We start from the raw sequence: 13,595 nt of genomic DNA on the forward strand, positions 1-13,595 counted from the left end.
GGAAATCTTCTGATTCTAGCCTTTTCATCATAAATCATTATTTAAAATAATAATTTGGGAATAAAGATGTTGTGTTCTTTCATGCTGCTCCTATGCCAGTGTTGAGGAAGGCCTACTAATGAGTTTGTGCAACATTATTTTCTGTAACCGCCTCCAGGTACAGGTTGGGTCCCCATGCTCTGTCACTGATATACTATACTGCCAAAAGTATTCACTCACCCATCCAAATAACTGAAATCAGGTGTTCCAATCACTTCCCTGGCCACAGGTGTATAAAATCATCACCTAGGCATGCAGACTGTTTCTACAAACATTTGTGAAAGAATGGGTCACTCTTAGCAGCTCAGTGAATTCCAGTGTGGTACTGTGATAGGATGCCACCTGTGCAACAAGTCCAGTGGTGAAATTTCCTGGCTCCTAAATATTCCACAGTCAACTGTCAGTGGTATTATAACAAAGTGGAAGCCATTGGGAATGACAGCAACTCAGCCACCAAGTGGTAGACCACGTAAAATGATGGAGCGGGGTCAGCGGATGCTGAGGTGCATAGTGGGCAGAGGCCACCAACTTTCTGCAGTCAGAGGCTACAGACCTCCAAACTTCATGTGGCCTTCAGATTAGCTCAAGAACAGTGGTAGAGAGCTTCATGGAATGGGTTTCCATGGTAACAGCTGCATCCAAGCCATACATCACCAACTGCAATGCAAAGCGTCAAATGCAGTCGGGTAAAGCACACTGCCACTGGACTCTAGAACAGTGGAGACGCCTTCTTTGGAGTGATGAATCAGGCATCTCCATCTGGCAATCTGATGGACCAGTCTGGGTTTGGTGGTTGCCAGGAGAACGGTACTTGTCTGGCTGCATTGTGCAAAGTGTAAAGTTTGGTGGAGGGGGGATTATGGTGTGGGCTTGTTTTTTAGGAGCTGGGCTTGGCCCCTTAGTTCTAGTGAAAGGAACTCTGAATGCTTCAGCATACCAAGAGATTTTGGACAATTCCATGCTCCCAACTTTGTGGGAACAGTTTGGGGATGGCCCCTTCCTGTTCCAACATGACTGTGCACCAGTGCACAAAGCAAGGTCCATAAAGACATGGATGAGAGAGTTTGGTATGGATCAACTTGACTGGCCTGCACAGAGTCCTGACCTCAACCCCATAGAACACCTTTGGGATGAATTAGAGCAGAGACTGAGATCCAGGCCTTCTTGTCCAACATCAGTGCGTGACCTCACAAATGTGCTTCTGGAAGAACGGTCAAAAATTCCCATAAACACACTCCTAAACCTTGTGGAAAGCCTTCCCAGAAGAGTTTAAGCTGTTATAGCTACAAAGGGTGGACCCACGTCATATTAAACCCTACAGATTAAGAATGGGATGTCACTTAAGTTCATAAGCATGTCAAGGGAGGTGAGCGAATACTTTTGGCACTATAGTGTATTTTGGGGGGATGCAGGTTGAAAAGTTTGGGAACTCTTGGCTTTGAAAATTTGAGGTAATGTAAGACCTGAAAATGCTAAATAAAGACACATAAGATTTAGAGCAAGGATTCTACGGACTGCACCTTTAAATGTCCTTTACCTTATAAATCTATATGCCGTTGTGGTGTCAGAAAGGAGAAAAGAGTGTAAATATATGAATATCTGTTACAAATTTCACTGCTAAGTGGTGATAATTATCACCAAAAAGGCCTGACAGATTATCTGCTAATGGAAATCCTCTATAAGGTTGTCTGCTTCTGGCTGATGACCTGATTATTATGTCGAATCCACAGAAACATTAACTCAAAAGGACTGGAGCAGAGGAACACAATGCTAAATAGGACAAGTGTATGAGCCCACATTTATCATTACATTGAGTGGTAGAAAAAAAGTGTTTTCTGTGGATTCTGCATACGAATCGCTGCTAATGGCGATGTATGAGTCACACATCCGTGAACGCTATCATGATGCTTGTACCTTGCCTCTCCTCCGTTAGCAGTTCTGCATCTATATGCTGTTTTTGTGGTGAACATTGAGATTATTCCTGCTGCCCTGAGGTCAGTTTAATAACTGATGGGATTCCCAGCTGACCTACTAACGCTTCCCAACAGAAGGACAGAGATATTCCAGGTGTGTGAGCTAAAATCATCACATTATTTGCTCCGACTCCGTCTGTCGATCAAAACAAACATCATCATTCTGCTCACACTCACCTCGTCTGTTACCTTGAACCTCTTCAGTAAGGCCACAAACTTCTGCTTAAAGTTCGGTTGCTGAAACAGAAAAAAAAAACACGTCATAATGAGAAAAAGAAGCGTCTGAAAAGGAAATGACTGTGGTGATTAAATATGCATGACAGCTGGGCTGGAGCTTATCGCTGCTCACACCGACTGTTTGCTGGATTACTCATTCACAGCCACTCTATGTAAAGACCATTAGAGTCAGTCCACTGAGCCCACTGTGTTCATTTACATGCTCATCCACGGCGCACTAATGGCTCCGACAAACGCCGCACGGAGTGTGCTCGGCCTTAAAAGCTCGTACGACGGCAAACACACTCCTGGAGTGTTTTTCTCCGTCAATGATTGGCAGGATGGAGACTCACCCTGGTCATGGAGGTGGTACGGATCATTTTCCTCCGGGGTTTCTTCGGCTTCCTCACCTCGTCGTCTTCGTCATAAAGATCCTGAAAAAGACAGCGGATGGCAGAGCAGAAATATCAGCGTTCACATTAAGACTTTGATTCTCCAGTTAAATGCTTTATTATAGCAGAAACTCGAAGGACAACTGCTTCTGACAAAACTCAGACTGATTTGATTTTCTATAACATGGCTGAGACGTCACAGAGCGATAAGGGCTGACTGTTTTAGGGGCTGATAAGATACCTTCCATTAGTATACATGAGGCCAATAACTGATTTAAAGTAATAATAAGCCAATTGTTTCAGTTATTTATGTAAACCTTCCACTCAAAAAAACTAGGTCACTTTATTACCACTTATAAAATATAATTATATATAACGTCTCCCATTAAGAGACCTGCGCCACCTAACCTAGATATAAGTGCATTTAACACATGCACCACTGATGGTTAAGAAGCACGAGGAGAACTGAACATTTGGCACAACAGGAGAGAGGCAGAGAAAGTCTCCACAGAGAGAGAGAGTTCCCTCCTGCGCTTTGCTATGACAATGATGTAGATCAGGCACTAAAGAGAGAGAGCTTCATGATAACTTAAGCATTATAGATGTACAGCAATCAAACAACAGCAGATCAGAAAATAAACTCTAATTAAAAAAGACAAGTTTAGCTCTGTCAACATTAGAAACCGCATAGAGAGCACCAAAGTTAAGGGAAACCAGGAAGTGATGAAACACTCAGCGTGCCAGGCTTCTGTGTTGATTGGCTGTTACTTGTAGGACACCCAGGCAGGTAGTGTAAGACTGTAAGACTGTGGAGAATGAAACCTGCAGCAGAGCCAAAGCAGTGGACTTTTAAAGTCATGACCTTAATCGGTAAAATGAAGCGCTGATACAGATAATCAGGAAAACATTGAATAACAGCTCCCATGGTTGGCCAGGCTGATAGTCAGAGGACTTCTACCGAGCAAGGTCATCCTCTAGCACAGCGGTTCTAAACCTTTTCAGCCTGCAACCCCAAAAAATAAATGTGCCAGAGACCAGGGACCCCCAGTGGACCTAAAGGTGGTTCAACACAGACATGCTCATTCAAGAACAGGGACGGGGATAAATGGGCAAGCTTTCTGGGGCATTGAGGTCAGCAAAATCATGGAAGTGGCAAAAATTAGATTAAAACTGCAAAAAAAAAAAAGAAAAGACAAAAATGGGTTAAAAAGTGGCTGAAAAGGCTTCAAACTGGCAAAAATGGGTGGAAATCTGATGAAATGGGATAAAAAATTTTAAATAAACTGGCAAAAAGTGTCAACTGAGAAAGAAAAAAAGGCAAATATTGGCAGAAATTGGTTAAACTGGCAAAAATGGGTACACTAGATAGAGAAATGTGGTTAAAATGGGAAAAATTGGATGTAAAAAGTGGTAAAATGTGGTTAAAAGTGGCTATAATGGGTCAACAGAGGCAACATAAAGCTTAAAGGTGCAGTGTGTAATATTTAGCCTAGTAGCATTTAGTAAAACAAACTTGGTTAAATGAAACATGATGTCTATATGTAGGTCTATCCTAATTAATGTTTATCAACCTGAAATTTTTTTTTTTTATATATTAACTCAGAATAAGCAATCTGTTTATACATGGGGATGGTCCCATCCATGGGCGCTGCCATCTGCAAAATGCAAAAATTCAAGATGGCGGCGCCTGTGGATGGGACCCTCCCCATGTATAAATAGATTGCTTATTCTGAGTTAATAAAAAAAAAAAAAAAAAAATTTTCAGGTGGATAAACACTAATCAGGATAGACCTACCTAACATCATGTTTCATTTAACCAAGTTTGTTTGTTTTACTAAATGCTACTGGGCTAAATATTACACACTGCACCTTTAAGTGGCAAAAATTGGTTTAGAGGTGGCAAAACAGGAGGAAAAAAGTGGTGGTAAGGGTTTAAAATGGACAAAAGTAGGCTTTTACCTGGCAAAATTGGTGGGGAAAAAATGATGAAAATGGGTTAAAATTTGGCTCAATTTGTGTTAAGTGGAAACAGTGTAATTAAAAAAATATTCTTAATTTATTTCAGGGAATCTGGAGACCCCTTCTCAGTATCTCGCGACCCCAAAGGGGGTTCCGACCCCAAGGCTGAGAACCACTGCTCTAGCAGACTCTTGAATTACTTTAACTAATGAGATTTTATATCCTGTCGGTTTTTCTATGCTGGAAAGGTTTATGACTTACCTATAGACAGGGTTGCACAAATGCATCAGTACCGGCCGATGACGGCCCTGTATATATACATATACATATACATATACATATGTACTTATACATATGTACATATATTTACATCAGCCAATGTCCAAATAATGTGGATAGAACAGATATCAGCTACCAGTGTTTTTCTGCTGCTTTCAATCAATTTTACACTGGAATCTGAAGTATCTGGCTGCTAAATCAGACAGGAGGCAGCGTTAATTTCAATGACTAAAACTCTGACTAAAAATGTTCGTCAACAGCCTATTTTGCAAGACAAAAACTAGACTGAGACTAACAAAAATAGATCTGTGATGACTAAAACTGACTAAAACTAAGTTTAGTTTTCATCAAGATGACTAAAACTAGACTAAAATGTAATGTCGTTTTCGTCAGACATTCAAAATCCATGATGATTCTCCACTGTGGGTAAATCTGTCAAAAAACAATGTATCTGTATCTATTCTGTCTCTCAGCTGTAGAAAACAGGGACCCCAGGTTTGGCAGAGAACACACTACCATGATTTGGACTAAAAGCAGACTAAAACTAGAAAGTGTAGAAATGACTAAAATATGACTAAAACTAAAATGCATTTCATTTAAAGACTAAAACTAAGACTAAAATTAAAAATAGCTGCCAAAATTAACACTGATAGGTGGTTTTTACAGGGCAGAAGTGACCAGTTCGATAAACTCTGATCTGTTTTCATGGCCAAATGTGAGAAATGGCATATTAGGAGTCTTACTTATAAGATGTGAAGGGGGAATCACTGGTGTCGGTACGGGCCCCAGATTTTCACAACTGGTGCACCTTTATCTATAAAACGGTGATTTGTGAAATGTTTTTGCCTGAGGAACACCCAAGATCAAGCCAAAATCTTAAAGCACACCAGATTCATATCCATGCTAAAAAGCCTCTTTAATAGGTATTACTGTTTCTTTAGTTTGTTGTTTCCAGATGCTATTAGCTTAAATAGTTAACTATCAGTATCAGAAGACTTGAGCATTTCTGCTGACATTCATAACCAATTTTTTTGCTGTAAAATCTGCCTATATCAGATATAAATATCATCCAAAAATATGAAAACATTAGTGGAGTTTTAGGCAGAAACAACAGACCTGCATCCGCATAGGTCTGGTCTGTTGTGCATCTTCATTCCTTAAACTCTAAAGCAGTGATACTCAACGTGTGGCTCTGGAGCCACATGTGGCTCTTCTATGATTATTCGTGGCTCCTTTATGTCTTAATTCTAAAGATTATTCCCCCAGAACACCTTATAAAAGCTACAGTTTTGCCCTTTTCACCATTTCGCCACTTTTCATCTATTTAAGCCATCTTTTGTAATTAAAAAACACTTTTTTCACCAACTTTTTTCCCATTTTTTCATCACTTTTATCCCATTTTTGCCCTTTTTCACATTTTTTTCTCCCCATTTTAACCCACTTACTTTACTCTTTATCATTAAATACCACTTGTTTCCTAGTTTTTGGCGATTTTAGTCACTTATTTTTGCCACTTTATCAAACTTTGCCCGTTTTCACCATTTTTTCACCATCAAATACTTCTTGTTTCCTATCTTTTGCCCATTTTTGCCGCTCTTGACTGCTTTTTGCCAATTTTGGTCACTTTTCACTCATTTTTTGTCAAGTTTTAACCACTTTTGGACCATTTTTGCTACCTGTAACTCATTCTTTTTGTCACTTCTCATCCATTTTCGTTACTTTCTGACTCTTTTCCTCCCCATTTTTGCCCCATTTCACCCATTTTTGTTGCTTTTGGACCATTTTTGCCACCTTTAACTTATTTTTATTGCCACCTCAAGCTGTTGTTGCCACTTTTCACCACTTAGATTGTGGCTCTTTCAAATGTATTTTCTTTTTTATTTACAATTTGGCTCTTTGGTTGAGTAGGGTTGAGTAACTATGCTCTAAAGTGTGTTTTAAGACCTGATTGCTTTTAGGTCTGAACTACATTAATATGCAAGTATTCATATCAGTATCAGCAAAAATAAATGTGAAAACATTGGCTTATTGGATATCAGCATAAATCATTGTTGTAAAGCTGTAATATCTTCTTGGGTTGGCTAGAAAAGAAAGGTACCACTGCTGGTTGAAATACTGGCCAGCACTTCATAAGAACAAGTATAGACAAAGTGACCAGTAAGAAATGCAAGTTTCATCTAGGGTTTCCGCCCTCCCATTGTGCCAAAAGTCTGATTGGTTAGAGTGAGAAATGTTCTGAGAGTAGAGTTACACCAGGAGAGTGTCGTGCATGTAGCACGGCTGCTTTGTGTGCAGTTACAGTTTGTGGGTGGGAGTTAAATTAAATGTGCATGCCATGAAATAAAACAAAACCCATACGTTCTATCCTGCCCTGGACTGTTGAAATAAATATAAAGCTATATGCCTCTCTCCTCATCGCTCCCTGTGGATCTTTAATTTCTTATACATCATTTCAAAGGGTGTGCAGATTTTCCTCCACTTATGTATTTTTTTGATCCCTCATTTTCAGCACTGACCTGTCCATGCACCGCGTCGTCACTGGCCTCCTGCTCTGACGAGTAGCTGTCATCGTCCTCCTCGGAGTAGTTGTCCATGTCTGGAGATCGATCTGAGAAACAGCAACAGAAAGACGGCAAACATCAGGATTCATTTTTTACCAGAATTTATTACCAGCTTAGTTTTAGAGATGCACCATGGCCTGATATCGGTATCAGCAGATATTAGCTAAGAAAGGCAAATGTCGGTAATGGCAGATACAAACATTTATGCCGATATGTTGGCCATGAATGTCAGCATATATCAAATGTAAATTGTGTCCATATGTACTAATAAATTAGTGGATTTTAGGCTGGACCAACAGACTTGTGTAAGTTGAAGTATTTTTCTTTATCCATCCTCATTCTTTAGATTTTAAAATGTGTTCCCAAAAAAGATTTGTTTCTCTTTTCATCCTCAAACTTTATATTGAGTTCAAAGGGCTGAATTTTTAGTTATGTAAAACATATTTAAATATCAGTAACTGCTAAAATAAATCTGTAAATACTGGCATATCAGATATCAGCAAAAATCCAATACTGTGCATCACTTATTCATTTTATTAGACTGTGATTAGTCTCTGCTTCTTTTTAGTTAATCAAAATTTATCTTTTTTTTTTTTTTGTAAGATTTGTTTTGGGCATTTTTGTGTCTTTATTTGATAGAGGAGGACAGTGGATAAAGTCAGAAACAAGGACAAGAGCAGTGGACCTCAGGCCGGATTCAAACCCAGGTTGTCCATGTACATGGGGCACGCCTTCAACCACTAGGCCACGCCTCATAATTTATCTGCTTTTTTGTCCCGTTTAGAAAATGCAGTAATGGTGTTTAAAACTGTCTGTTTCATTAAGGGTAAGTGACTTCCTGCTTGGATACCGGTCTACTTTTATTTTGAGAGAATTTTGGGTAGAAAATTATGCCATGAACTTAGCCACAGGAAAAGGAAGTTGTTATGGATTAAAAAGGAACTAAATGAAGAGTACAAAGGTAAATGTTTAATAAAACAAACAGTTCAAATTATTCTGACTTCTCCCCTGAGTTCTTTTTTTTCTCCAAAGAGGTTTTGGTTAAAAATATGGGTAAATATCTTTAGTTTCTTTATAGTTTCAATATTTTTGCAATACTATTGATGATTTAAAAATGGACCTTATTAACTGCCACAGCTTTAACCTTCTTATCTTCATCTTAAGCCCAGTTCAGACCAAAGATTCGTGATGAGATGACTTTAAACTTGCAACGTTCGACTCTGCTATGCTCTAAACCCCAGTTCACACTGCTGGGATTGAAGGAGACGGTGCATCGTTTCCATGGCAACAACTCTCACAGTCACTCACTTTAAAGAGAATTACCTAGGTTAGCACGCGATAAATCTGTCTCTAAAAGAGGGAAAGTATATAAACATTCACTGTTTTTGTGTTATTGATCACGCCGCTATATATCACTCTCGTGCACCCGCGTTATAGCGGGTGCACGAGAGTGATTATTCCTTCTCGTCATCAACATTGTGCAGCTGTGCAATTTAACGATACAGATGAATACAAAAATGTTTTGCTAGATCAGTCTTGTTATAATGAAAAATGTTTTTCTCAGCGGATATGATGAGAAAAACATTTTTTCCACAGATTTAGCGCAGACAGCCTTTCATTTCTCCCGCATTAGCCTATCTCATAAACTAGCGGTAAAAGGAGATCCTTTTCTAACAATATAATCTATTAACCTTTAATTAATTAATTAAATTATTGCATTATTTGCCTGAAGAGAAATTGATCACCCTGACTTTGTTTCTAAATAGTTAGCCCTTAAACTGACTGTGGAAGAAAAACTGTTAAATATGTTAAACTTTATGATTTCAATTTTTATGATTTTATCTGCCCGTTGTTTTCTCTGATAAATTTCAGGGTGAACATGGAGACAAATTCTCCTCTTGTGTTGATAAAGTTGTTTAATTTCCTGTCTAATTTAAACTCTGCAGAGGTAATGGCTTGTTCAGACTATTTGATGAGAATTACGAAGATAATAAATGGTAATACAAAACATTTTCTGCTCACATAATGAAATGCTAAATTTGCTTTGGTGAAATATAATGAAACTCTTATTGTATGCAAATTAAACCGAAGCGTTCTCTATTTAACCGCCTCATTTTCTGATTGAATTTCCAGAGCTGCTGCTCTGACTTCATAGATTTAAAGAGCATTGATGCTGAAGATGGAGATGCTTCTGTGATAGACAGAGGACAGATGAGGTGGATGAGGACTGAGCAGTGATTTTGGACTTTCAGAGAAACTCTGTTCAGTGATGGGACGGGCGTTATTAAAGATGAGAGCAGAGAGGAGAGAGATAAACATCTTTACTTCCCTCACAGTGACACGGGTTTAATACTCGGGCCATGAGCTCATCTGTTATGTTTGAGCCGAGTCCTTAATAACATCCAGAACAGGGAGGGATCAGCGGAGCAGGATGGAGGCCCGCTACCCTCCTCCCCACCCTGCTAGTCCAGAATTAGACTGGTGTAAGGTAACATATGCTAAATCTGTGCAGCCATCAGTGACGGGAAAACATTTCTTTGGCTTCAGGTTGGGATCTAAAGGGAACATCCACATGCTTTCATGATAGCAGAATTTATGCATTTTGACACCACAGCGAGAAAAACAGACATCCTAGGCAGCAACTACAGGGACTTTTTAAGCAGACAAACTCCTGCACACTTTGAAAATCATACAAATCAACTACCAGGTTTTAGCGCAATTCAAAAAGTGCTCTTTATGTTTTTAATGCAGTATTGAGAGTTTAAATATATTAGGCATGCAACAGCACAACTGGTCCATGGTTCAATAGGTACATTGTTTGTTTTTGTTCATTTTTTGTTGTTGTTTTTTTTTCAGAGCTGATCGGCCAGCTGTCTGCAGGATGTGGAAAAAGAAATCACTAAATCCTTCACAATAAAAGTCAGCAGTAGTGGTTTTCCCCATGTGCTTTTATTGTGAAGGTCCATATCAGGAAATGTGGTGTTTCAGTGGTGGCTTCACCCACCTCAGTAAATAAAGAGTTAAACTTGAAGCTACACGTTCAGATTTAGAGAAGTGAACACACTTGGAATAGTAAAATAATTTTTCTGTGATCCTCTGCTCAGGCATGGGTTCAGTCTGCCATCACAGGTTTGTTTAGGGGGTGAAGGGGGTTGTAACCCCTGAATATGCATTTAAAAGTGTTGTCTTTGAATTTTCTAATACTGGGATATAATACCATTTCCACCTTGATAGCCTGGGTCTCATCAGAGCAGCTCCACTGGACTAAATGTGTCACATTATTCAAAGTTATGACAGCCTTGGTTTATTCTGTCCTTGGAAAAGAGGAGCTGTGAGCTGGGAGGGAAGACGGGCTGAAATAAACCTCAGGATCAGGAGGAGGGGGAGACAGGGGAGGAGGCTGTGCCCACCTGAGGTTTTGGTCTTGCGTCCGGCCTGCCCGCTGCCGTCCTCGTGGTCGATGGGCTGGCTGGACAGCGAGTACACGCTGATCTCCGCCACACGCACCGGAGCCTCCTTCACGTTGCTATGGAGACCCAGGATCTGTCCTCCGTCTGTCGGGTGTTGCATCACCTGGAGACGGGAAGATTAACATGGAGGATTCATTCAGGAAGATTATTTCGTTTTCTCTCTTCCCTTCAGAGTTCCTGATTATATTCTGAAAAACTATACAGGACATGACTGAAGAATTTATCCTCTAATCCAGTGGCCCTCAACCTTTTCAGCCCGTGACCCCCAAAATAAAGGTGCCAGAGACCGGGTACCCCCACTGTACCTGAAGGTGGTTGAACACAGCCATGCACAATTTGGAATAGTCATGTGCAGACAAGGCCGTCCATGAAGGGGGACAAATGGGAGAGTTTTCTGGCACCTAGCCAAACTGGAGGTCAACAAAACCATGGTCCATTGTAAAGTTAAACTGTGATATTCATATTTCATATTTAACCTAAAAAAATAACCACTCTTATCAAAGACAGAAATTCTTTGTGTGTAGTAAAAAGTCTTCTTTAATGTAAATCCCCTTTTGGTTTAAAAATTGCAACAATGGGTTAATAATAGCAAAAAATAGAAGAAAAGGTGGTGAAAATGGATTTTAAAAGTACCTGAAATGGGTTAGAAGTGGCAAAAATTAGACAAAAATGGCAAAAATGGGCATAGATAGTGGTAAAAGGGAGTTAAAAAGTGGCTGAAATGGCTTTAAATTGGCAAAATGGATGGAAATTTGGTGAAATGGGATGAAAAGTGATTAAAAAAATGGGCAAAAAGGGTTAACTGAGAAAGAAGAAATAGGCAGATTTTGGCAGAAATTGGTTGAACCAGCAAAAAAGGGTGTATGAAGTGGTAAAATGTGGTTAATATGGGTGCAAAAATTTGTAAAAAGGGGTTAAAAGTGGCCATAATGGGTCAACAGAGGAAACATTAAGCCTAAGCGGCAAGAATTGGTTTAGAAGTGGCAAAAACAGGCAGAAAAAAGTGGTGGAAAGGGTTTAAAATGGACAAAAATAGGTGTTAAATGGCAAAAATTGGTTAAACTGGTGGTAGAAATACTGAAAATGGGTTAAATTAGACAAAATTGTTGTTAAGTGCCAACAGTGTAATTTAAATCATATCCTTAGATTTTTAGGGCATCTGGAGACCCCCTTACAGTGTCTCGCGACCCCCAATGGGGTCCCAACCCCAAGGTTGAGAACCACTGCTCTAATCTACTGACTGTATAAACTGTGGACGACACAATGGCTCTACAGAAGTGAAGCCAAAACATAAAGGTCATAAGCTCCTTCACCTCCATGTTAACTAAGGAGACAAGATTTTTAAACACTGCTAGTTATTCTCATGCTACTTGAGGTCAAAGTGTTCATTTATCTGAGAGGGTGATTTTAACGAGTTATCCAATTAAATAAAAAGGAGAAAAAAAAACATGATTGACAGCTCTGTTGACCAATGAGGCTCCTCCAGTGCTGCATGCATGTCTCTGCCTCTGCACTTACTGAATACTCCTGATAATTTATCAAGAAGTTAGATGTGTGGTCTCGTCAGGCCGGCTATACGCTGGACAATTAATGCAGAATTTCAGCCCAAAATGCCCACAATAGCCAATGAGAGCAAACAGATCAGAGGACACTACAGTGCGTACTTGTACAGCTCACAAACATGTCAGAGAACAAACAACTGCGCCCTGAGCAAAGTGGAATGTTGATAAAGAAGGGAGGAAATCATATATACTACCTGATCCGGGAATGCCTCAAAACAACAAGCATATCTATGTTTATGTTTAATGCATGGATCTGTCTTTGAACGTACAGGAAGCCTAAATAAACCTTAACAAGAACGGATGGAACATCAAGCAGCAGATCTAGCAGTCAATCTTTACTCGACAGGCTCTGACAACAAATGCACAATATGCCAGCTTCCACTTTCACGCACAACAGGAGGAAACAGACATGCTGTACATCTTTCCAGAACGTCTCAGCATCCTGTCGCCTTGGAATAAGATGCTTTCTGTCTTGTCTCATTCCTTGGCGTATAAATCTCTGTAAGCCATGTTGGAGCAGCGTGAAATTGATAATATTCAACACACAGAGGGATGAAAGAATCATATCTCTGTCTGTGCTGAACCAGAACTGATGGGAGAGTGATTGAGACGCTCGTGTTTCACTCTCTAAGATTCACAGACTGATTACCAGCTGACAGATACGCCGTCTGTGGAACATCTTCATCAACACAATGCTGCGTTTTCATTCTCAGCGTCTAAACGAGCCGGGCCCGTCTGCTCCTATCACCCCGTCAGACGGTGTAACCCAGTCTGAACAAACGCTCCGATCTGATGAGGAAGGATGAGTTTTATTCTCTGATCTTTCTGGGGGGTTCGGCTAATATCTCACTTGATGAATTGCTGCGGGGGGAGGAAGCTCATTTTGTTCAAACACTGGCAGGGGGCACTTCAGCGCTGCATGAAGAGTCCAATCAGTGACTTTCTCCCACTGAGAGATTCAGAATGAGGGAAGCAGAGATTTTACCGTGGAACACATGACAACACAATCATCCAACAGGATCCAATAACGGACAATCTGACTGTATTCAGAGGGTCTGAGGGGTTTTCTCTGCAGAGAAGTTAAACATCATTGCTGATGAGGGATAGTTTAAAATGCAGTACTGAGTCTGTCCTTTTCAGTGTC

At 40.0% G+C, this 13,595-nt stretch overlaps 1 protein-coding gene across 1 annotated transcript in view; it reads right to left on the minus strand.

Annotated features, from left to right (window-relative positions):
- The window catches only part of zmp:0000000755 (phosphofurin acidic cluster sorting protein 2), a 122,288-nt gene that overhangs the window by 32,432 nt on the left and 76,261 nt on the right, over positions 1 to 13,595 (minus strand). The window contains exons 5-8 of the mRNA XM_041788829.1: positions 10,830 to 10,992; positions 7,375 to 7,466; positions 2,582 to 2,662; positions 2,190 to 2,249 (exon numbers count right to left, since the gene is read on the minus strand). Of these exons, the coding sequence (XP_041644763.1) occupies positions 2,190 to 2,249; positions 2,582 to 2,662; positions 7,375 to 7,466; positions 10,830 to 10,992 (396 nt within the window). The remainder of the gene's footprint in view (positions 1 to 2,189; positions 2,250 to 2,581; positions 2,663 to 7,374; positions 7,467 to 10,829; positions 10,993 to 13,595) is intronic.

The sequence above is a fragment of the Cheilinus undulatus genome, linkage group 6 (genome assembly GCF_018320785.1).
Source record: "Cheilinus undulatus linkage group 6, ASM1832078v1, whole genome shotgun sequence".
Lineage (NCBI taxonomy): Eukaryota > Metazoa > Chordata > Actinopteri > Labriformes > Labridae > Cheilinus > Cheilinus undulatus.